The sequence below is a fragment of the Polyergus mexicanus genome, unplaced genomic scaffold, assembly GCF_030449975.1.
Source record: "Polyergus mexicanus isolate NDT 795.1 unplaced genomic scaffold, iyPolMexi1.0 SCAF_5, whole genome shotgun sequence".
Taxonomy (NCBI): domain Eukaryota; kingdom Metazoa; phylum Arthropoda; class Insecta; order Hymenoptera; family Formicidae; genus Polyergus; species Polyergus mexicanus.
The window spans coordinates 9630677-9656920 of NW_027223325.1; the positions used below are offsets into that span (position 1 = coordinate 9630677).

Consider the following 26244-nt stretch of genomic DNA (forward strand, 5'->3'; position numbering starts at 1 on the left):
ATTACTAGCGAAAATTTCTCCATTGAGGTGTGAATTAAGATTGAACGCGCGGAGCCAATGGTCGTGTCGAGGCGTAAAATCGAATTCGAATTGAGGCACGCCCAGGTTTCTTTCTCGAAAGGCAATTCTTATAGTTGTAATGATTAACGCTCGGATTTGCCTGCGAGACTGCGACTTTGAGGACACGATATTTAACGCTATTCAATGTCAAAGCAAAACAATTACTGTTTGTAGCAGGATTTTCGTAGATAATCGTCGGAGCCACGGGACAAGATTATGTGGAAGTAATAATCAATTGTAATTCGTAGCAACGTTTCCGGTAGTTAATCGTCGAGGATGCCGGAACAGAATATGAATATTCAAAATCGGCGTGTGTTCGAAAGATCATCGTGATTTACAAATTCGATTCTTCTAATATTTGAGTTCGTAACTTTCGTCGAGCGTCTCCTCTCGTGTCGTTTTATCATTATCCGCATAAGGCATAATTGAAGTAATAAGAAGATATTATTTCGACGGAGTCGACACGCACGATATCATTGATTTTTTGACACGTGCGATTATGTTTCGTCAACTTCTCCCTCTTGTTTGGTATCTAAAATAGATCACTATTTGATGATAATGTCATTTTCTTATTCCTTTATAATATATTGCTTCATATTTAGCATCGTATAATGAATATAGCAGACATGTAATAATTTATATTGTAATTATAAATGCAGAGTGAGATAGTAATTAAAATTAAATTAAACTTGTCGATAAATTAAATTAAATTGGAGGCGGGGGTAATAAAATGATATCAAAATTTGCGGATGCGCTTAAACATTAATTATTATATGAATAAAAGTGTTAATATCGTCACTGTACCAATATTGCTCGCTAATATTTACTTTTTGCAATCCATATATCTTTGATCGTAAATGGATAAGGAAAAAGAGAGAGAGAGAATATTTTATACATAGGCAGAGAAATTTTATTTATATTTGATAAAATATTTATATATATATATATATATATATGATAGATAGAGTAGAAAGCGCGTCAATTTTAATTGTTTGTAAATAGGAAACATGGGTTTTAATATCATACGTTGTACAATATTTAAAGTGAATGAAAGTTCGTAAAATATCAGATATCTATTAATTGGATAAAGAAGATTGCAATGAATATATTCTCAATATCCTTTCAGCTTTAAGAGTCCCTCTCTTTTTTCTCTAACAAACGTTTATTGTTGAATTAATTGACAATTAAGATGTATAATATATCACTTCCGTTATAATAATTTCCTAATTTAAATATTCAGTTAGATCATTCGATTTCTGCTATAACTCATACGTTTATTTCAATTAAGAGAATTGAAAAAATTTAAATAATCAATAATAATTGCGTAAATTATGCAAAACCTTAAAAATTTAAATACATTGCAATTGAAAATAAATAAATAAATAAATAAATAAAAGATCAAGATGTTTTTCTAATTTGTCCATTTTTTTTTCATATCAATTATTTATGTTAGAAAAATAAATTCTGAAAAGCACAATTTTTTTTTTTTTTTTACGCACACAAGAATATCTGGCGTTAAATGCGAATTTTTTAGTTCCGCGTACGAATGTGCTAACTCGATAACTGTAATTTTCAGTTCGTATTTAATCATCCGCGGCGATATTGTAACGTATGATGTTGGCGCGATATGCTCGGCATGGTATGAAAAGCACGCGCTCGAAATTTGATAGTCGCGGAATCCCACATCAGAGATACAAACGGGAATATATATTTACCATCGATTTTTTTCCATGCTGTTTTGAATGTAAATTAAGTGTTACGGGACATGCCTATCGCGAGATTGGATTTGCATGTATCGCGGAATGAAATTGGAAAGAATCAAATTATTTTATATCTTAGCGCTTCGTTGCGAGAGAGCGCGGTTAAATTTCTCCGAATAAAAATAAAGAAATTCGGTACAAACGCCGATTAATTGCATATTGACATATTTTATTACGCCAATTATATAGGAAAAACAATATTATCGGGACACGCGTAGGATGCTAAATATTGCTCATGAATTACATTCGCGAATGGAAATTAACGGTAAAAAAACGGTAATGTTACCGAACGTTAAAATAATTCTCGCCGAAAACAATTCAATGCGTTCTTGCTGTTTGCGAAAGTGTTTTAAACTACGACACGGGAGATAAAACTTGCCGCATGACATATATACATACATACATAGACACACTAAATTTATTCCAAAACTTTAAAGGAATTCAACGAGAGAGAGAGAGAGAGAGAGAGAGAGAGAGAGAGAACGACATTAAAATTTACAACTCCTATGGATGTATCGCGCATACACTTGGAGTTCCTCGCATTAATATCTCGCATCGAACAGGCAACCTACAAACAATCTACAAAGTGTAGAGGATTCTCCTCCCGATATCAAGAATCTCGAGGAGTTCGTAAAATTTGCACGTGGCTACTGTCGCATCCGCCTTTCTACCGTTATCTCCACTGCTGTTGTAACGTCGCACGTTTTGGTTTATCGATAATTGTTTGCCGTTAAATAAAATGAGGAGAGAGAAGTGACGTGGAAAAGAGGACGACAATCGTTCGCTTGACTCGATATCATAGGAAGAAAACTTGAACGATCGGCTTTTCAGAGCGCGTGCTCGGGGTGACGTTAACGACGGTTGAAATTTTCCGACTGGCTTCGTTCCGGCTTCGATAACGTTGACGATGATGACGACGACGACGACTATCCAGAGAAACCTCGCTCCCGTTGGCTTTTCCGGTATGACACCGTTGTACTCCCCTGGCGTCTTGTCGATCAGTAAGAAGTACGTATGTACCAGATGTATCTTACCATTACACAGACGGATCCTAATCTGGCATCCGACAGACTACTGTTACTCGTTGGTAGAAATAAATATTTCACGCCCCCCCTTTTACACCACCATCTATATCACCGTTTTTATCGTTTCGACGACGATCGAATTGAATTATGATCAATGATTTTAACATTGACTTGAGGAAGTGTGTTTGATGTGTATAGAAAGAGTGACATAATTAAGTATCTCTTTCCGATTTATTCCCAATATTCCGATTCTAGATTTTCATCTAAAAGCCAATTCGTATACAAATGCGTCACGAGTTGAATGTTAGCCAAAAATCATGCACGGCACATCTGGGAGCTATCGCAAGAAATGTGGCGTGAATATCGGTCGCTGAATATGTTGCCATGTTCTATCTTTGATCGCAACAAGTAATCTACGATCATGAGAGAGAGAGAGAGAGAGGGAGAAAGTACACGATTTAAAATTCTTCGATTTTTATCTCATTTCTTTTATATATAGTTATATTTAATCACGAATATCTAACAGAAGATTAAGAAATGCAATTTTTTTTTTTTTACATTCGATATATCGATTGAACGATTTATATCTGCCCATTCTGGTGTATTTATATAATTATTTTCAGACCTGCTAGAGAATTTACCGTGTGCGAGGCGACGTTCTCGTAGGCGAGGTAAGGAACGAGAATCACGTGGTCGATTAATAATCGCGACGCGATTTTCGATAAGCGATCGCGTGAATTCAAACGCGACCGTCGATCCATTACTCGTCGTTAGACGAGATCGGTATCGCGACGCGTGAATATGTTGCCTGTCCGAGGATTGACGGATGTTATATCGCGGAGATTCTATGAGAGAACGAGATAACTACCGTAGAGATTCTCTCTGCGCGGATCGTATGGGCGTGAGCGAATCAGATCGAACGCACAGGAAAGCGTGCAGATTTTGTATTCTGCATGCATTTATCTTCTTGCAAAGACGAATCTAACGCTGATCCTAACGAATTGTTGCGCTCGTGGAATAAAATTACGTCGACGTGACAAAGAAACTTCTACCAAATGGATATCTCGGCGTAATTTACGCACCGGAATCACTGAATTATCTCTCTTTTCTTTTCACATTCTTTTTCCAGACTTTAATTATTACACGATCGCAATTCAAATTTACGATATGATACACATCGAGTTAATCGCGTGTATCACATAATATAAAGTTAAAAATAGATACGGTTGGATTACAGAGTCCGGGACAGTTTAGCGATCTGGTTGATGATTTAGTGGTTATCAAACTATTTATCGACAATTTGCGGCGCTGTGCTATCATTAAGAGAACGTGAATCTCTCCCGGTTCTCCATCATTATCTATCCAGAGGCTAATTAATTCGTAGGATATTAGGTTAACTCGCTCTTGGACGAGGGCTCGTAAATTCGACACCATCCCTGGTATAATCGTTTACATGCGCGAATGTTCGTAATATCGATATTAGCGTGTCGTACGTGTGCACGCGAAACGCGTTCGACTAACGTCGACCGTAACAGATCGAGATCAATTAATTTCCTAAGTACAACGATTCAATTCCGATCTCTCCGACCTGTCCGGAACTTCGAAGCTCATATCCGCGAATGAAGATGAATGGAGATCGTATCAGAGAGATAAACTTTACGCCGTGGTAAACAATTTGAGAACTGTATATCTACCGTAGCGATTCCTGTTTGCCGACATTCTTGAGTAGATTAAGAGAGATATTTGCTGTGTTAAATTAAACATTTCCAATTGACCTGTTTTCGAATCACCACTATTACTCGCAGAATTTGGGCGAGTAATTTTTAATTGTAAAAAGGATGTCAGAAAAAGAATTATTTAAATTATATTTTAAAATTTTTACGATGAGTACGCTCGCGTACACACATACGCATACAGAGGAGGTGATGTTAAAGTAATGAAATGAATATTCTCTCAATGGAAACTTTCCATTTAAAAGCGAAGTTTTGTCACGCACTGGTTTATACCGTATTAAAAGAATCATCAAGAATCAGCGAGCATCTCCCCCGGACGTTGATAATAAAATCTAATGACTTACTTTCTTAAACTATCCTATACGATGTCTCGATGCATCTGTGAGGTTTAACGGGAGATATATTTCGCGATAAGCTTCAATGGAATGTAATATTACAACTTTCTCAGGAGACATTTATAATTTTTATATTCTAGATATTCCGAAAGATATGTGTGTCCGGAATATACGGAGAGAATCTTAATTGCTTAATAGATATATACATCGTGTCTTATGTAGCACGGTAAACGAAAGTTATCCTGACTGACCTACAATAGCAATATGTATTAACAGGAAAATGATAAACAAATAATGTGAACAAACGCGAGGATCTCTAATTGATTTATTTAGTTAATAATTTAACGACTCAAATTTTTGCAAATATTTAGCTATTTTCTTTTCGATTTTCTTGTCACTATATCTAACAAATTCTTGATTAGTAAGAATATATTTGTTTACTGAAATGTAATACGTGACATGTCTATAGTTCGTAATTAAGATTTATCTCGTATTTAAGGACACATTAATGGAATATAAAATTTAGAAAATTGAAATTCTGAAAAATTTAATTTAATTGAACATTTTATATATACAGAAAAATGAGTATGTGCGATCAATTATATATCTAATAATAATTTCGAGAGTGCCTCGATGGATAATGGAACTTTCGAAATCGATCTTGTTGGCGTTACCGCTAACATCCGCTAATTGGGTCACGGTAATGATAACACGTTCATTAACTTATCTATCGCAGGAACACTGCTTTTGAATAGCGCAGCTAAAAATGATTCGGGGTTATTCATTCTTTATTATGACTGAAACTGACGCCCTGATATTAATGCGTCGCGAAATACCCCATACTAAGATTAAGTTCTAAAGAAAGACTTTCTCAGAAGAGATTTGCCTCGGTATACCGAGATATACGTAGCCATTTGTCGCTTTGTTTAACAAAGTTGTCACGAGACAGATCTTTCCGAGTGCTGAATTTTTTCAACATTCTAAACACATGTCACGCTATTTGTCTCCCTGTATTTCATTGCGATGTAATCATTGAGGATCTCGAGTGAACAAATTCGCAATTTGTAAGGTCTGCTTTAAACACGAAGTTGCGTGTAAAGCGGACCTGATAAATTATGGGTATACATACGACTTTGTGTTTAAAGTAGATCGTACAAAATCATGTAGACTTGTGACCCACTTTGCTCTTTTAATCAAAAAGTATGTGAAATAATAAATTAAAGAAGAAAAAAGATTGTTTTGAATTAAACGCTATATACACATAATAATAATATCAGATCTCTCATCAATTTTGGTGCGTTAATTCATTTATTTTAATTGGAGATTTTTGACGGATAAAAAAAGATACTCTCGCGATAAGTTACAATAATTCTTTGGGTGTTTCTGGTCTTATTTTTCTAAGGATTAATGCTCTCCGATTGGAGCAATAAAGGCAACAGACTTTAAAGGGAAATTTTCCTCGGGTGAAATTTCCACAATCGGAGGCTATCCCGAGTTAGGGGGAGGGCTCTCTCCTTCGCACACACACTCCATCCACGAAATTGTATGTCTTCATTTCACGCTCCAAATATAAACTCGTGCATCCCTCCCTCTACGAGGATCTTATTTCTGGACGTTTCTACGACAATCTTTCCTTTCGATAAACAAGGATGGACTGATCGTGTTTCTTGGAAGTTTTCCTTCGATCGTCCAGTCGACTCGAAATTTTTCTTTATAGCGATCTTGGCCATTCCCTATTGATACTTTATACAAGCCATGAAGAGGGGCTCTGGATAAACTTGCAGAAGTGGTGCTTCAAAAGAAGCCAGGAAGATTGTGATCAGAAAAGCGTACTCGTATGTTATTTCATCTTCTTTGAAAAGCGGATAGTGATTGATTATAAGATCAAAGTTGTTAAGCTAATATTAAGATGTATGTTTGTACGTCCTCTACTTTTCCCACAAATGCAATATAATTCAAATATTGGAAAACTTATCATAATATTTGACAACATTAATTATTACGATTATTATAATATATAATTGACTTTATAAATATATTATACTATAATTCATATAAAAAAAGTTTTAAAATCCTTTACTTGAACGAAAAAATACTCAAAGATAAAAATGTGACATTTTAATACTTATAAGAAATTAAAAAAAAAAAAAAAATTATTTTTGTATTGTTTCGTAGAATGAATATGCAATTATTATTATCTTATGATTGCACAGGTATAAAATATTTCTTCGTCTTTTAAGGAACGCGAGTGGTTTACACTGTACAGAACGTAAAACGCCTCGTATGTAAGTTCACTTAGGAGCGTTCTCTCGATTTAAATTGTAATCGATAAGGAGCGATGAAACATATTTTGAAAATTAGAGGAGGCACGATCCGGGCTCGATCGTAAAAATAGGGGACGGATTGATCTCTCTCTTTTCCTCTCGCTCTTCCTCCCTGCATTTACTATTAATAGGAAGTAGCGCGTCGATGTCGATAGCGCGTCTTTAATCCACGCTCTTCTAGTTTATCGGAAATTTACCGGCTACGGTGCAGCCTCGAGTACGAGATTAATTCGATTTTCGCTACCGTCTTAAATAATAAATTCTATCGCTTCGTAGATCGACCGGTGCCTGATTTCTTTACGGTTGACATAAAACGTTTGGGGTAGCGGCGGCGGTTGCTAAACGAGTTAGTAAAAAAATATAACGGGCCTATATCAAGACGATTTTTCACTGATCTGTCTCTCCGTTCGGTGATTTAGGATATTTCCGAGACTGTTTATTTATCGTGAAGGTGGATCGTAAAAATTTATCGTGTTTATCAATTTAGAAGGAATATCTCTTATTGATAATTATTTGAAATATTCTGTTAAGAGAATATTTCAAATAATTATTTAAGACACATTAATGTATGCATTATTTAATATGACGCTTAATATTCTCACGATGTTCTTTACGTTGTGACGTTTAGATTTGCATATTTTCCGTCATATATATCTCCTTCCCGCGATCTCGATTGTTTCTCATTTCGTTAACAGATGTTATCGTAATAGAAATATTTATTTGCTGATGTTATCGTAGATATATCCGGTTTGCTGTTAACGCGCAATAGCGCAACGGTGCCGTATTAAAAATAATAAGTACATCCTGGCGGGTCGTGCGGCCGACCGTCCGCCGCACTATCTTTATGATACATTTCGTTCGTTACCGGATCTCAAGAAGGTGTACGGGGGGGTCAATGAATCCCGGTCAGTCAAAAATAACGAGAAAGATGGACGCATAATGCGCCGACATAATGCTTGTCTGTTTCTCTCTTAGTTTTTCCGAAAATAATATCTCGCGAATTCAATGGCATCTTCTATCACACGAACATGTTTCTTAAACTAACGGTATGAATATTTCAAAATGACAATTAAATATTAATATAATTAATATATAAGATTTTGGGAGAGTTTTGATTGAGATATTGGTATATTTTAATTTCAATTGCAAAGTTCTTTGTGTCAACTGCAAATATATATTGTAATTTTTAAATGTCACAATTATATAAAAACCAAGGGAAAAGCTATTACAAATATCTACAAACAATTTTGAATCAGGATATATTATCAATTTTTTATCTTAAAATTGAAAATTATTTTTTCAAAGTGCCGTGCACCTTTATAGCTTTGACCACAAACGATATTATTACGATAAACGAGATATATATTATACTTTCCGTATTGAAAATTTATTAAAAATTTATTAAAAGTAGGATTCACCAAAGTTATTTATCAAATGCGTTCCGCGCTAGTGACGAAGTGTGCGGAAGCGACCTCGATATTTATCTACGTAATGGGAAAATACGCGAAAGCGTGAACATAAAATTGCCGTACGGCATCGTCGTTTCATGTTGTACGATTTGCAGACAGTAATTTATGGAGCTCATTTCTTTCATTATAAACATGCCAAAACAAATAATTTTGGATCGATATAGCTGCCTTCGCTCGGATGTAGAAATAAGAAATTGGGTTCGGGACGGCAAGACTGATTTCTGATCGCGGGCTAACATAAGTATACGAGAATCAAATGGGCAACACGCAATACACACAAAGCTTGCGTATCGGTATCCATTCTCTCTCGATACTCTCTCGATATCGCTGAATGAACAAGTCCTCCCATTGTTCCATGAACATTAATCGAGCCGCCGCACCCACTCGAAATGTATATATATATGTGTGTGTGTGTGTGTGTGCGTATGTGTGCGCGCGCGCGAATAGGCAGGCTCTCCGTTGCGGTACTTCCCCGCGTTGCTAAAACGGCTGCACGTGGCTTACGATCGACATAAACGCGTCACACGTGGTCTCGCGTTTTACACTTGTTTTTACAGTTACTCTTTTATGCGGCTGCGATTAATTCAAACGGTTATTCTCCCGAATTTTCAGCCATATCAGAGAGCACGCGTATATATTATTAATGCAATAATGCATGAACGAGTTATCTGCGATGTGTGTGTGTGTGTGTGTGTGTGTATGCGCGTGTATGTAAATTATTTTCTCATTAAATTTTAATGTGCATGCAGCTTTTATCCGTACACCATATTTCTCAGTTCTTATTGAAGTCCCTGTCTCCAAACGAAAAACGAACTCTGCGGGAATAATTTTGAAGGTAGAAATTTTTGGCAGATATATGGACACATATACTTTACATTTTTTATACAATAGATGAAATTTATTTAAATAAATAAAATATTTTTACTAATATGATTTTTCCACTTTTCTCGATATATTTAGATCCTTGGATTTTTTTTCACATCAAAAGTGTTAACTTGAAAATTGACAGCGAACACGATGTATAAATATGTCGATACCTGTCGATATAGATACGATGTCGATACAAAACACCGATATTTCACTTCGATATAACGGATCTTATCTATGAGTGTCGCGAGCTTGATATCTATCCCCGCCAACTATATATACGTCTCGTTGCACTCAGATATTCAAATATTTAAGCAACCAAATTTATGGGAAATCGCGCACATAATGAATAATTCGAGTCTTCTCTGTGTCAGGGACATGGACCGTACAAAACGTATCCGTGAGAGAGGCGTTTTTAGAAACGGCCAGCTATATATACATATGTCTTTGTCATTTTTCTTATCCATCGTCGCGTCCAAGTCATTTCCTGTTGACGGCTTCACTTTAAATTCGCACCACGCAATTACGTCATTTCCCAGAGAGTCAATGAAACGGATTCTCCTTTTTTTTCCTTTTTTTTTGCCGGCTACGAACTCGATGACTCGCAAACTCCGAATTAATCACTGAATGAAATTGACAATAAGTCGTGATGAGATAACGCATCGGTAATTTTATTACGATAAACGAAGAAACTTTTAGAATCTGCCCGCGAGAAACTCCGAGAGAATTATTCTCTCTTAGAAATTTTAGTTCAAGTTCAAAATAAGAACATTAAATAATCTTAATTAAAATGTATCGTATAAATAAATAAATAAATAAATATGTAATATATATATATATGTATTTATTTATTTACAGTACAATATATTTATTTAATTATTTATTTATATATTATATATATTTATATACACCTTAATTATACATTAATTTAATATTGTAGCTTTTTTTACATAACACCCCCATGTTTTATCTTTGATCGAAATAAATGGAATTGTTAGGTTTTATTTAGCACTAAATGTATATCGACAATGCGGGTTGTAGGCTTTCAAAGTATTTTTTTACAAAGTTATACACGTCGGCGCAATCGTACTTCTTTCGTCCTCCAGTCTTGCCGATACGCATTAGACTCGAAGTTGCGAAGCAACTTGACAATGAGAGAAAGAGAGAACCAACTTCCGCGACACAGCCGGTGGTGGACCGCGCGCACTCTTGGAAACGAATTGAGCACTCGTCCTTTTGCAGTCCTCCGCAGGAAGACGCGACACTGTCTATGCACACATACACATTATCACGGAGAGATTTGCAGGAGCTTAATTCGAGAGAATGTCGCGTCACTGAGTTCAGATTTCATTTGGAGCAGAGTTATCTCGACGCGTCTAATAAATTCCACGTTTATCCATCTACCTGTATATATGTCTCTGTCCTTATCTATTTACTCATTCCAATAAGTGTGCCGTTATTTATATTTACGATCGATGTGTTTACAAGTATCTTTTTCTTTTTACATTTGTCTGTTATATTGCGTATTATTGATAACATAATTATACCGTTACTCTTAGCTTAAGCAATCTCAATTTTATTATTTCAATTATTAATTATATTTTCTTTCTCTCCGAAAATTCAATTTTCAAATTTTTATTCCTCTGTATTTTTCGTCTATTTTCCTTCCTTTCTTTCTTTCTTTTCATAAAAATGTAGCTCGAACGCGTTCTATACGAATATTATATTGTATCAGATGTGTATACAACGAAACCACAATCCTTTTAGCGTGACTTTTCCATTATGTTTCATTGTCAATATCGACGTGAAACGCGACAAAATTCAATATCACCACATATAACTGTGCGTGTTACTTTTATAAACATCGTCGATTGTAGAGAAGCGAAAAAAAAAAAATTGAATTTTGAAATAAGATACGTGTTTTAGGTAATTATTTTAATTAATTATTAATTCATTTATCAACATTATAAACATATATAAAAGAATATTTTGATGGAATTAATATATAAAATAAACCAGATTTATGCAACAAAAACTTTATTATCTTCAAACATTGATAGCTTAATTAATGCTGTTTTATATTTCATGGTTTATTTTTTTTTTATATATTAATTGAAGCTTTGATTAGATTTTAACTATAATTATTGCTGTATTAATGTACTTTCAATCAAATCATGCTGTACACTGGAAAAAAAAAAGAAAAATGTTAACTTGACTAAATCCGTTCAACTAATTACCATTTTTTAAATTAAAATATTTATATACTCAAGTCAAGTATACGTTATGTTGATTTAATATGTCATATTTGACTTGAGTATATAAATATTTTAATTAAAAAAATGGTAATTGGTTGAACGGATTTAGTCAAGTTGACAATTTTTTTTTTTTCAATGTGTCACACTGTAAGCCTTATACATATTGTCGCGCACCTAATCCATGATGTGTGCGACGAAGTTGTATAACACTCTCTATCCGATTCTATTGGGAGTCATCAACGCGAGGAAGGAGCGCGAGAAAGGTTCCTTCTATCGCTCGACCGGTGTCTTTCGCGATGATGCAGGAGTTGAGCCGATCGTGCGTCAAGTGCAGCGTCGCGTGACCGACGGAAATAGAAGGGCTGAATCGCTGAATTACGACCGGATCGCAATTGAAAATTAATTGGGCCTCGGCTTTCCTGACCTTTTCGGCTGACGGCCGTGTTGCGACGCGGCGCCGCCAGCGATGCGACAAAACGACGCGACGACGTATTCGTATTACATTATACATTTAATTGCATAGTGGAGCATAATAGAATTAGCAAATACACATGCGATGCAAATCTTGTTATACATGAAAAATCTCGGTATTCTTTATTTGCTAGAAAATTCAAAGAGAGATACATATAATTTTAATATGCATGCGAGATAATGCAACGCGTGAAATGGTTGGTATTTCAAATAGATTCCCGCAATGAATTTTTATCGAGGACCTAATGGTGTGTCTCTCTTTAAATTCTTAAGTAGAAGAAAAAGATTGGTTTTTATATAACGTGAGATTTGCATTACACATACGTTTTTTAATGTTATTTTTCACATTGCGGAAGAATTAATGGACCTTTTACATTGTCCTGCAAAATCTTTCCGAGTTTATTCCAAAAAGAATTAAAGAAAGTCTCGAATTCTAGATTAAACATAGTCGGTTGCTTAAAGTAAATCGGGTGAATTTAACACAGAGTAAATAAATGCGAAGCCTTCGATTAAATCGAGTGGATTAATCGTGGAATAGAGAATGACGCGACGATGCACTTTAATTCAGGATAACTATCTCTCTCTCTCTCTCTTGTTTCGTGTAATTCGTTTTGCTTCGCTATCGTAATTGCGTGTTGGTCGTTAAAGAAAATGATTGGAAAGCAGAGCAGTATAAAAAATAGCTGGAAAGCAGAGTAGTATAAAAAGCTAACACATCTCTTGTAAATAATAATTCTAGAACTTTTGCAATAATATATCGACACCGCAAGAGAAGCCCTGCGTCAATTACATCGCGCCAAAGAAATATCTTTTCTCGTTAGCGTCGCATCCGCGATCGCTTGTCGATACAAAGACAGCAAATAATAACGATGTTACGCGTGTAGTGGAGAGGTGAGAAAAAAATATGGAAAAAGTCAGCGACTCTCAAAACGGAAATCCGCACGTTCCATGATATCCGGCCGCTCGATGTCGCGATTATGCGCCGTACGCCGTTAAATGTTACATGATATTTCAATTTTATCATCAAGTGTATCGTAAAACGCATAACATAAATCTATATAAAAGAGAAGGGTCACTTTTTAAATTATTTTTAATTTTTCAAGGGATAAATGGAATATGGGTTACAGCAAAGTTGTGATTTTACGATTTGATAAAAGTATAATATTTAGGATTAATAATTGAATCGGCAGAGATACATTTTAGATTATAAGAATGTATAAACGAGTTAACTATTAGTGTCACAAGAATTTTTAATCTTGCGATTCTTGATCAACTCTATAAAACAATGCTTATAACAAACATATTTGTTTGTTGAAACATTCATAAAAATTTCAATAATAGACTTGAAGTGGGATCAATGATCGTGTTAATAATTTTTGATGGCAAGTTACGCGCTTTAAGGCACAATCCTGATGTATTAATATTATGCAACATATTACACGGTATGTTACGTCACGTTTCAAGAGCGCGATCGAATAATGCATCATATCTTGTCGTTTGCCTTATGGATGCTTATACATTTCGGTGCCCGTCATCGAGAAAGGAAGATCGGTTTCTATTCATTTTATCGATCTAACAGCAGCCTCCGCCCGTCGAGCGACCTTTTATTTCTTCTCGTAAAAGCACGGAAACGGGGCCACCGCAACCCCACCGTGCCTACGACAAATTATTTCCCGGCGAAACGCGACGACATTTTCAATCTTCCGCGATCCGCCGTATGACGGAATAAAGTTTGCGTGTTGTCACGGAATGCGAATCCGCTCTTTCCATAAGAGATTTTATTACGTCATAGAAAAAAAAAAGGATTCCTCGCGACGCGTCTGATATAATTTATAAGATTACACTGGAAAAATCGATGTGTCGACCTATACTTTTGATGAAAAATGAACGCATGCAAAAAATTTGTGGAAACGCGAAAAAGACAATTTTTTTAAATTAAATTATCAGTTTACGAAAAAGATAGTCGAGACTTTATCTAATCAAATCCTGTGATTTATTGATTTTTGCGATATTATTATATATATTACTCTTTCTCCCCCTTCCCATGTTCCTCTTTAAATATTAAAAATAATTTTTTTTTTTTTTTTTTTTTTTTAGTTTTATGATATATCTTTATATATTGTCAGATAAAAAAATAAATATAAATTGTGTAGGTTTATTTTAAATACGAGTTAAATTAACTGTCGCATGTCTGCTCTGTAAAAGCTGTTACATATAGAAAGGCAAAATATATTTTCCTTCTTTTACGGAAATTCCTGAGAGAGTATCTTTATTATTTAGCCTATCTTGAAGAAAAAGCTCTCTTTTATAATGAAATATTCAATCCAATCGTAAGTGAAACTGAATTGATCTATAGGAATTTAAAAACTCTTTCCTGCTGCTTAAAATCTTCAAAAAATTGAACGTGAAGAAAGATACACACAGTATATTGATAGCAGTCTCTCCGCATTTCTAAATATATAATGTGATTAATAAATGTTATTATAATATCTTAGTGATGTAACACGCACTTTTACGAAATTATTTACTAAAATGAAACTGCGTATAACGTGCATCGATTGTTCTCAAGGATGGAATAGTGTTGGAGTCAAGACCTGAAGCAGCTGAAGTATTTCCGGTCAGACACGACCTTGGGTATGATACACGATTTCTGTGAAAATTATGAAGCGTTCCTTCACTTAATAAAAATATCAGATGGTTCCTCTAACTATTTATATGCTGTTGATCTGTCCGTAATAGCAAACATTATGTGTTGTTGATTCCTTTGTAATAACCTGTTTAAAAGGAATCGACAGCGCATAAATTTTTTTTACAAAATATATAGTACATCCGAGGACTATCGGCATAATAAATTGACGATATAATAATACTGGCGCACATAATATATACATTTTATATTTAATAATATTTTTTACATCCCACGTGACGCATATATTATCACTGTCAGAAATACCGTCCAAAACGAGAAACCACACAATTTTCCGTCTGTGATTTCTCACTTGATATACCCATTTCATTTAATTCTTAAATATATACATGATATAAATTTATAATAATGCAAACCACCATTTTTCCACGTGTGTATCTATTTCTCGCCAATATTATTTTTAAGATTTTATCTTTTGGAACAAAAAAGTGTTCTCACGTCTCACGGACGATTGGTTCGTATTTAAGTTGACATGAACGATGGACATATCGGTTAACTGAGGTCGGTCAAAAGATAAACGATATATTTCCGGCTAGACGAGACGCGATCCTGACCTCGACGCGGTTTTTTTGATGATGCGTCATCGCGGCGTCGCGCACGACTGCAGACGATTTTATCGCGCGAAGCTGGGATTCTAGAAATGGCCAGAAAGCATTATCGATCGATCGCTTGCTCGCCTGCTGAGTATAACGACGAACGGGGGACCGTAACGAGCCGTCAGTGGCGACCGCGATGGACTTTTTTCCTTGGCAGTCGACGATGATGACTCAGAGTGTTCGCCGCTCTCGGTATTGTCCCGAGGGACGATAACACCGTATTACACCGTCGAGGACATTAGGGGAAAAAGGAATCACGGGAAGGATCGACCTGTATTTTTATGTACGTCCGTGTATTTTCCACCGGATATGAAATAGAACCTTTGTAACTTTTTTCCAGTAGAGTATATTTGTACCGGAGCGCGGAAAAATCTATTTTATTATTGTATATATTTTTCAGGATGCGCATGATGTGAATTAACTTAATCTTTTCATGATGGTATCTATGTCAGGTGTGTCTATAATTTTCTTTTAAATTCGAAAGATTTTATAGTTCCTTATAGATTGTAACGCTCTATTATCGATATATATTATTTAAATAATAAAAACGGAAAAATAATTTTCTCACAATTTTATCATGCTCTCTTTTTTTTTTTATCACAAATGTAGGTTAAATATATATGTATATCATTTCCTCTCAAAATGATTAAGATAATAATTGCTCGGTTCATTAAACGACAATCGATCCGGTATAAACATCCATGCCTGTTATTATTATTCGCTGAATGAATTTACGGGAAATTTTTATTAGTTCTATTATAATGGACTGCGTATAATGGATCTCCTCTTTATTATACGTCGTATCTACGATGGGGATTCGACACGTTAAATTTTTCTTGCGAAATATTGATAGGACAAACAGAAATCTAGGTCATTTCGGAGAAAAATATTGACGAAATACAGCTGTCTGATATTTCTTCATTGGCGCTTGGTATATTGTTTTGAAAAACTAACACGATTAGACTATCATAATATTGTCACTCGACAATTCTCGCCAAGATAACCAAAATTTAATATCGCAAATAAATATCATAAAGGTCGCAAATATTTAAAGAAGTTGTAATAACAAGTTGTAAAACTGTCAACTCTATAAATAAAATTAATCACGATAAACATAACAATATTTTTTTTTTTTTTTTTTTAATATGTTAAGTGAACGAATTCCTTCTCTTTTCTATTCTCTTCAGGAATATTTTTGAAAATAAAAATTTGTGATTTATAATATATTTGTAATATTATAATCTATATCATAGATGACCATTAGGAAATATGCTGACGATACCATACGTTTCCATCTTCTAGCAATATATGGTTGGAAATTTATTGGTCGTAAATTGCAATCGTGTAATCAAGATTTAAAATTATTTTGTATTAATTAAAGGGGTACGACTTGTGCTAGTTATCTCGAATAACTGCTTCACGTTGCAACGTAAAACAAGCTTCTAATGTCTAAATTTATGAAGTAAATAGAAAAGACGGCTTAATCGCGAGTGCTTAAGCAGAGGTACAGGCGATATACCGGATCTCGTCGGAGCTTTTACGGTAATTACAGGAGCGCGATGAGGATCTCTCTCGTTGGCAATGTTTACTTTCTTGCGAAATAATGCATAAGAAGTTGACGTTAATATCTTACGAGGTAATAAATGCGTATCAACCTGTCGTATGCCGCAACGCATGGAGTAACATGACTTTCCGCCTCAAATTGAGCAAAGAAATGTATCTTCAATGTACGCTTTCCAATATTTCGAAAGTGGTACATGCTAGAAAATCTATTTTTTTTTTTTTTTTTTTTTTTTTGCGTGGGTTGGCATGTACATTGAATATGCTATCATTAAGTGATATCGTGCTAAATAATTTTTAAGAAGTTATATAATTACAAGAGAAACTCTCAACAAAATACGTATAAAAGGATAAAATATTTTCGTAATATTTTAAAAAGATTAGATAAGGGTAAAGATCAGAAGGTAAAAATTTTTTATAGTTTAATTATTTTTTTTAAATTTTGCATTCGATCACATTACTATGGTTTCATTAGTTGTGATTTAAACAATAGTATTAGAGACGAATAACGATGTTTGATTCGCGCATTTTCACTGCTGCTAATCCTAAGAGTTAAACGACATTCAAACTAAGAATTTAACTTTCGAGAGGGATAAAAGTTGGAAGGAGATGGTTAAAATAAATGTCCGATGATCTTACGGATCATACGGTTTGCATCTTGAACAGTAGCTATATATATATATTGTACTAGTATAATCGACCAATTGTTGGGCAAACTTTCAAAGAATCTCAACTATTCCAAAGTATATTCTGTAAAAATTGGACGTCGAATAGGACGATGAAATTTACGACGCGATCCCGTCGTTTGCAGATTTTTTGATTATTATTTACATTAATTTCAGAATTAAAAGCGATGTAACCTGGCCATTTATATGGATGCATCTATTCCAATTAACGATAATTAATTTACCGCGATGTGCGAGTGTCGGCGAATAAAAACGCGAATTTACGATCTGCAAGTATCATCCGAGCGTGAAATAGATTTTTAACAAAGGTCAGGGTTCACCGACGGTTTCTAACTCATTGTCCATCGATAAAACAAATCGACGCCCATGAACGATGGTGTTCATTGGCAGCGTGCACAATGGCGGTGATTACGGATATGTCAAAGGCGCAACGTGCGCTTTAATTGAAGGCTTTGTGTAAGACCTACATACCCGCACACATTTGCATATATGGACCGCCGTATATATTTTTACCAGTTTTAATCGATTTGGAGTTTATCTTCCCGTAAGAAAAGTGTCCCATTAATGAAAGAGTTTGCAATACTAAAAATGTAGTAAAATTATTATATATTGTTTTTTATAGATTATACTGAAATTAAATATAATTATAGCATCGTGAAGCAATAAATAATTTTTCGTAAAAAAAAAAAATTTTTTTTGACGAGATAAAAGAATTCCCCTTTTATAATAAATGTGTATGTATTATCTATTCATTGGATTGGCTGCGATTGGATTGGAATACGAAAAGATAATTATTCTTTTCTGCGTCAAATTTTCACAATTTACTCAAATTTTATCATATTAATCGTGTTACGTTTCGACAATCGCCGGCAATGAAAGAATTTTTCTGTCTGTATACGAGATAGAATCATATGATCGCTCATTTAATACGGCATATGACATTTAACCAGATTGTTCCTATGCACTATACATCGTGAAATAATTATCGGAATGATATTACCAGTTTAATTATAGTATTACGCAATACGAAACTGCACAATAGGTTTGGCTTAAGATTAAACTACTCATCATTTCAATTGCGAATATCACGTTCCATTATTCGCGTTCAAAATGTCGCTTCGTTCTGTATCACTTACGATTTAATAAACATAGACATTATTTGTGATAACGAAATATTGCCAATCTTATTATGATTTTGCAATTAGATAACACGAAGCGAATGGTTTTCTTATAGAATGAAAATTTTGCAGGATTAAGAAACGGACTGGTATATAATACTAGTATCACACACAGTTTAGGGAAAGTGACATGGCAGAAGATTTTTTTTCGAACTTGCATCGAATATTGTGGTATACGTATAGGCACCACCTGTTACCTCGGAAGCGAAACCGACGCGCGTTTCAATTAGGGGAATGAATCTTCTCCTTCTTTTATTGCTGTGTTCGCGGAACGGGAGAGTAACCGCGGAATAAATATTCTCTCCATCATATCTTTCTCATTGCGCGAGGTACGATAAAGGGTCTCGACGCCGGAGATGGCTTACATAAGCGCCCTTTCATAACAGGCGGCGCTTCCTTTCCTGCGATTATTACCCGAAAAGAAAAAGAAATCACTGCAAAAAACCCGAGATTATAAATTAAAACGCTGTAGGTATAAATATATTTATACTTTCCCGTTTATTGCTTTTGTGTTAATATCTAAATTAATTTTGCTCGTAATTTGCATTAAAGCGAGCAACATTGAAATATTAAAAAAGATCTTTTCATTAGAGATTTTCATAAATTAAAAATGGATCTATCTCGTGAAAAAGATTAATACGATCTCTTTGAGGATAATCGAGAATCTCGAAAAGAATAGAAAATAAGAGATTGAAAATTAATGTGTTCAAAGAGTATTATGTAAAACTGATACTATAGTATAATAATTGCAAATGTGCAAAATTTCATGATTTTACACAATGTCACGCGATTCTCTTAATTTTTTTTTTAGAACTATTTGAGGAAGAGTCGAAACTTTATCAATTGTAGGAAAATTCTAAAAATAAGCTACTAATTTTAGAGAAGATAATTCTCAATCAATTTTTGTGACAGTTTATAAAGGTGAGGTCGTGATCCCTCTGCTCGCATTCCCCACGGAAATCCTGCATTGCTGCAGCTGTATATATGCAGGGGTGAATATATTATATACACATGGTAAACACTCATCGAAACAATAAATTGTAACAGAAGATAGTTTCGAAAACAAGGAAGAATTATTAAATCGAAGAATTATTAAAAGGCAATATGCATGTTTTTGCAAGTTAAAAATTTTTGCCAATTTCATTTTTGTGAGATATTATAATTATATGTGTCAAGTATTTAAAAAAAAAAAAAAAAATCATATAATCAGAATGTGAAGTTGATACTTTATATCTTTGTTATTTTTTTATTTTGTTCTTATATCGAAACTCTTCTTGAAGCTTATCGAAAACTCGGTCTAATAATTTCAGAAATTAACTTTTTAATATTTGAAGAAAAATGCTAAAATCTTTTAAATAATATCGAAATTATATAAATGAGATGCCAGTTTCACAGAGGTAAATCGATTTAGGATGTCTGTATATAGCGGGCACTTCCGCCAAAAGTGCACCCTGCGAAAACTTCCGGCCAACTGCTCGGTCGCCCCTTGAAACTGATCAACCTGAACGTTTAGTCACGATGATGTGAAAACTATTTACTGTCTGCCAGGGGGTCAAATGAAATGCAGGACATCGAGCGCAAAATAATCAAAGCCTTATTTCCTATTTTTCTCAATAAACCCAATTGACAGATCTTGCCACGCGAAATGAAAATTCGTTTATCGATTTTTAATAATAATTAAGATCCTTTAAAGATAACTAATTCTATCACTCTCTAAGACATTATAAATGTATTTTTTTATTATAAGATGCTTATTTTTTATGAAATTGAAGCAATTAATTCTTTTAAAAATAGTGTGATACTCTTTCCGTAAAATATTTATTCTTCTTCTGTATAATTCAAAAGAATATGATATTTATATACCGTAAAACGTGCGCTAGATACTGAAAATATACGGTGCGAATTATATTTTCATGATTATGAGTTTTGATTACTTGCGAGTTATTTTCTCTTGCTCGTTATTGCGTGTAATAAATCGAAATATACAAGATGTCCTAGATAATAATTCTCTTCTGCTTTTCTCCAATTGCGGATTCCTTCTGTTTGTTCAGGTCTATTTTTTAATTAGAAAATTAAATGGAATATTTTAATTAAAGGGGATTTTAGGAGATATTTAAAATGTTATCGACGATTTATATAATGATTTATGTTACATACATAAATCATGATATTATTAGAATACATTTCTGGTTGTTGTTACGATAGGAAGAACCTAGAAAAAAATATACCCTATACATATTAAGATAGATTTTTTTTATCCTTGTTAAAATTTTTAAAAATCTTGATTAATAAGCGAAAATAAAAAGGAAAAATTTCATTCTCCACAGTTTTAGTTTGGAAATCACTTTTTAGTTTAAAAACGCGATATTACAATATTAACAATATGTATAAATGTGTCGATATCGATGCCAGGGCACGTCGATTTCTTGATCTATGAAGAGACTATTTTTAGGCGGAAATTTCATCGGAGCTCGCGTATCAGGTATCGATCGTCGAGAATTATAGCTCACTGAAGTCGCGACCAAGTAGCCAAATCTAAAGCGAGCCGGTTGAATCCTGGACAATCTCCAACGCGCCGTTTCTATTCGCTATACACGCGAAAGAAGCGATGTTACCCGAAATATTAAAGTAGGCCAGAAGGCACGGGATTATTATTCGAATCGCGTGATATTCATTCACTATCTTTATATCATAATTCCTTGAAAAGTATTGAAAAAAACTTGATAACACTATCATAAACATTTTGAAGATATATCATAAATAATTTAATTATTATATAAATAAAATAAATATTTAAATATATATATATATATTAAAAATATATATTAATTAAATATTATTTCTGAAAATGAATAAAGATTATTATGAAGTATGTGATAAAACGATACAAGGTATCGATATAAGGTATTTGCGGCTCTCGCAGACGTGCTTTTTTTAAGCACTGTGCGATTATGCATCGTTACTGAGGCACGTTGTGACTGAAACGTTGTTTATGTTCCATAAACGTGAGGTAAAATTATCGGACCGTCACTTTGACACGTTCGCTGCCAGGTGCATCATAAATGATACACGCGCCTTATTTTACGCGGGCCACATATCTACAACGGACCAGAAACAGATATACCATACATGTATAGAGTGCATCTCGCTTTGCGCCATTACTCTATCGCTGTCTTTGTGCGTAGAAATAATTAACGAACCCGAGCTTTATACGAATTTAATCGATTCTCATGAGTAATTCTATGTACGTGCACACAGCAGTATAATATGTCACATCACAAATCAATAATAGATATATGTATACCGCATTCTATATCAAATATATTATAATATATATTATCGTACTTTTTTCCAGAAAAAAAAAAAAAAGCAATTTTATTTTCACAAAAACGTAAAATTTAGATTTGTCAAAATTGATATTATAAAAAAAAATTCTGATTAAATATTTAATTAAATATTATTTAATATATTTATCTTTTTTAAATTATATTTCGGAAAGAGTTTATACTTATTATATCACTCAGAGAGCGTGATAAGCTACCGCATTTCTCGATTTAATATTTTATTAATATAAATTGTTATGTAATTATTAGTTGTATTATTTATAATTGCATTAATCTGCGTATTAACAAGACCGTTCCGCATGTTTCAGGTGATAGATTTCGGCTCGAGCTGTTATGAAAATCAACGGGTATATACTTACATCCAAAGTCGCTTTTACCGAGCACCGGAGGTAATACTGGGTGCAAGATATGGTATGCCGATCGATATGTGGAGCCTCGGTTGCATCCTGGCGGAGCTCTTTACCGGCTTCCCGCTGCTGCCGGGCGAGGACGAGGCGGACCAGCTGGCGTGTATCATCGAGATGCTGGGCATGCCGCCGCAGCGGCTGCTACAGAACTCGAAACGGTCGCGCCAGTTCATCAGCTCGAAGGGCTACCCGAAGTACTGCACCGCGACGGCGATGCCGGACGGAACGACAGTGCTAAGCGGGGGTCTATCGAGACGAGGGAAGCTACGTGGTCCGCCGGGCTCGCACGATCTCGAGCGCGCCCTCAAGGGCTGCGATGACATGTTGTTCCTGGACTTTTTAAGACGTTGTCTCGTGTGGGAGCCAGAGTACCGGATGACGCCCAACAAGGCACTCAGGCATCCGTGGCTGCGCCGTCGACTGCCGAGGCCGCCGGGCGATAAGAACGATACGCTACCGGCGGTTACGTCGGCGCAGCCCGCGACCACTGGCGGACCTACCTTAAGAACGTCCGCGTCCGGCAGCAGGAGTTCTAGCAAGACCAACAGTCTGCAGAGTGGTAATAACACCAACGACGACATCGCCACGAGCAAGACGACGGGCCAGCAAAGGGGAAACCGATTGGTAGAGGACGTAGTGTCTACTTATGTGGGTTATTCATCGTACGGCGCGTCCCAATTGCACGGTAGTACTTGGGGCACGACGGGAGGACTGAGCAGTGGCCACCAATCGCTCAATTCCATCAGTGGTGGCGGCAGAAGTTCTTCCAGCAAGGCTAACAGTCTGCAGAGTGGCAATAACACCAGCGATGATATTGCCACGAGCAAAACGACCGGTCAGCAAAGAGGAAACCGCTTAGTGGAGGACGTGGTGTCTAATTACGCGGGCTACTCGTCGTATGGCGCTTCCCAATTGCATGGTAACACTTGGGGTGCAGCGGGAGGAGGACTGAGCAGCGGTCATCAATCGCTCAATTCCGTAAGTAGCAGGAGCTCCAGCAAAATCAATAGCCAGTTGCAAGGCGGTAACAATGCGGCAACCGGCGATATCCCCGCGAGCAAAACCGATCGTCAACAGCAGAGAGAGCGCACGAGCGAATTGCCGGTAACGATCTTCGATTCTTACCCCATTGGACCTTACGGTTGTCTATCCGAGTCGCAATTACACGGGAATCACCGGGCGAACCAGAGTAGCAGTCATCAATCGCTCAATTCCGTCGACGGAGCGACGATCGGCAAGTCGCAGCGCGCTCGTCAGTCGCATCAAACGCAACAACAGCAGCACAATAATAACGGCACGTCGCATGACAATTACGGCTCTCACGGCTCCTCGAGCGGCTTCAGCCGGGTGGTATTGGCACTTCATCCGGCGGTCCAGGAGAGTTTCGAGGAGTTGAGACGATAGGCCGAGATGCGAGATCACCCTTTCTCCCTTCTTCGACTCATCCGCTCATTGCCGTCCTCGGCGCTATTCTTAACGAGTAATTCCTATCCGACGATCGCGCGGTTTCCTCATAGATAAAAAGAATACGCAAGGATAAGGATGATCCGGTATCGGTTAACCGACGTAAAACTCGGCTGTGGTTTGCTGCCTGCTGTTCGGACGACATTCAATCTGTATCGCCTCTTTGACTTAATGTCGAGGATTATTCAAGATCGCGAGGAAGGGTGGTCCTCTCATCAATGATCTCGGATTCACCGCTGTGATTCACGTTGCGTTTCTACAATCGCCGATGTGACTAGTTGTAGATGGCATGTGAAATAGTTATAATCTGGCGAGATCACGAGAGATCCGTTTTATGAAGTGTGTCGTGCGAAAAAAAATATAGTAATAAATGTCCTCTTGAAACTCGCGTTGAACATTTGGTCGAATTACCCGAGTCTGAAATACTATTCCGAAAAGGAATAATGATCGTGAAAATCTCAATTGAACGAAAGAAATAACGGTGATTTGAAAATAAACGAAAAGTTTCATCTAAGTAAAAGATAATAAAGTCAAGGCCAGTATAAGCTTTTAAATACATATGATATTTATGTACAATTCTATATCTGCAATATTATATTTTCTGCAGTCACAAAATATATTCTTAATAGCGGAACTATAATTTTCATTTTTACTCAGATTCGCCTTGAAAAATTAACAAAACGTATCTTTTCTTTTTATTTTTGGAACAATTAATTTTTATTAAAAGATTGTTGTACAAAATTAAACAATGGCAATAAAAATTAATATAAATTATATATACATTCCATACAGGATTTCAATAATTTATATGATTTTAACGCAATTAGTCTTTTATATGTTACATTATATAAATAAAACACTGAAAAAAAAAAAAATAGATTTGCATAATATTTTTAGTACAGTCTTAAAAGAAATGTTAACCTGTAACCGAGAATTTGAATGAAGATGGAAACAGAGTTTCATTAACGAGAACAAATTTTGTGACTATCAAAAATTGCGTATTGCAAACATTGGATCGAACAATACTACTTAAAAGTTTATATTATATCTTTGATATCTTTACTTAAATTTTTCTAAGAGAATGAACCAATCGTTAGAAAAAGATTCAACTTTGCGGATTTTTCGCTGGCGTTATAACGGTTTCACTTATTTCGTTGTGCAAGGCTTGGTACCTTGAATCGTATTTCTTCGGCCGCGACGACGTCGCTTCGCGTTGCTTTTCGATCCACTCGTTACAGGATTTATTTCTCCTATTATTGCTTTCGGTGAAAACATGTGGTTACCTCGGTGAAAGGCGAATTTTCGCTACGACAATATCTCGAGGACTCTATTGAAATGTTCGAGAAATTATCGGAATAATAATAAAATATAAAACGACTCAATGTGTACAACAATTGTTTCGAAGTGTTGTTGTCGAATCCTTCGCGTAACGGAATGTACAGTGGATTCATAGAATGCAATACTTTCTTTCTGATGAATCTCGGAAGCAAAAAACGAGAGACAACACTTGATGATAATTCGAAATACTCATTTATGCTCGTTCGCTCGACTGCATTTCGCAACGTTGTTTGTCCGATAAAACATAATGTCGGATATTTAAAACGGTAAATCTATTTTGTTAAGTGTAAGAAATCGCGACTAATTGATGAGACGCACAAATATAGAGATGTATGTAATTATTACTGTTAAACTTATTACGATGCAAGATATACGAATCATTTTTATTCCTACTTGCAATATCATATTTTTTCAGCAAACCGACGCGACTGATTACACCGAGATAAGACAATGACGATATCGAACAGAATCGCCAATTCTGATATACGTTAACATATAAACTCCGATTTATAATTAATGTACAATTGTCGTCGCGATTATTTATCATTACTAAACATCTTGATAATTAATGTGCCAAGGGAACCCGGATGATTCGATGGCACGTGGATATTAGGACGTGGATACAGTTGGATATATCAACACGGTGCGTCGCGACGCCGTTCGCG

General features: G+C 35.4%; 1 protein-coding gene across 1 annotated transcript in view; it reads left to right on the top strand.

Moving 5' to 3' along the window:
• The window catches only part of LOC138933742 (dual specificity tyrosine-phosphorylation-regulated kinase 2), a 32030-nt gene extending 7091 nt beyond the window's left edge, over window positions 1-24939 (top strand). Inside the window, exon 3 of the mRNA XM_070296721.1 lies at window positions 22679-24939. Coding sequence (XP_070152822.1) covers window positions 22679-24181 — 1503 coding nt within the window. The 3' untranslated portion in view covers window positions 24182-24939. The remainder of the gene's footprint in view (window positions 1-22678) is intronic.
• Window positions 24940-26244: the final 1305 nt, after the last annotated feature.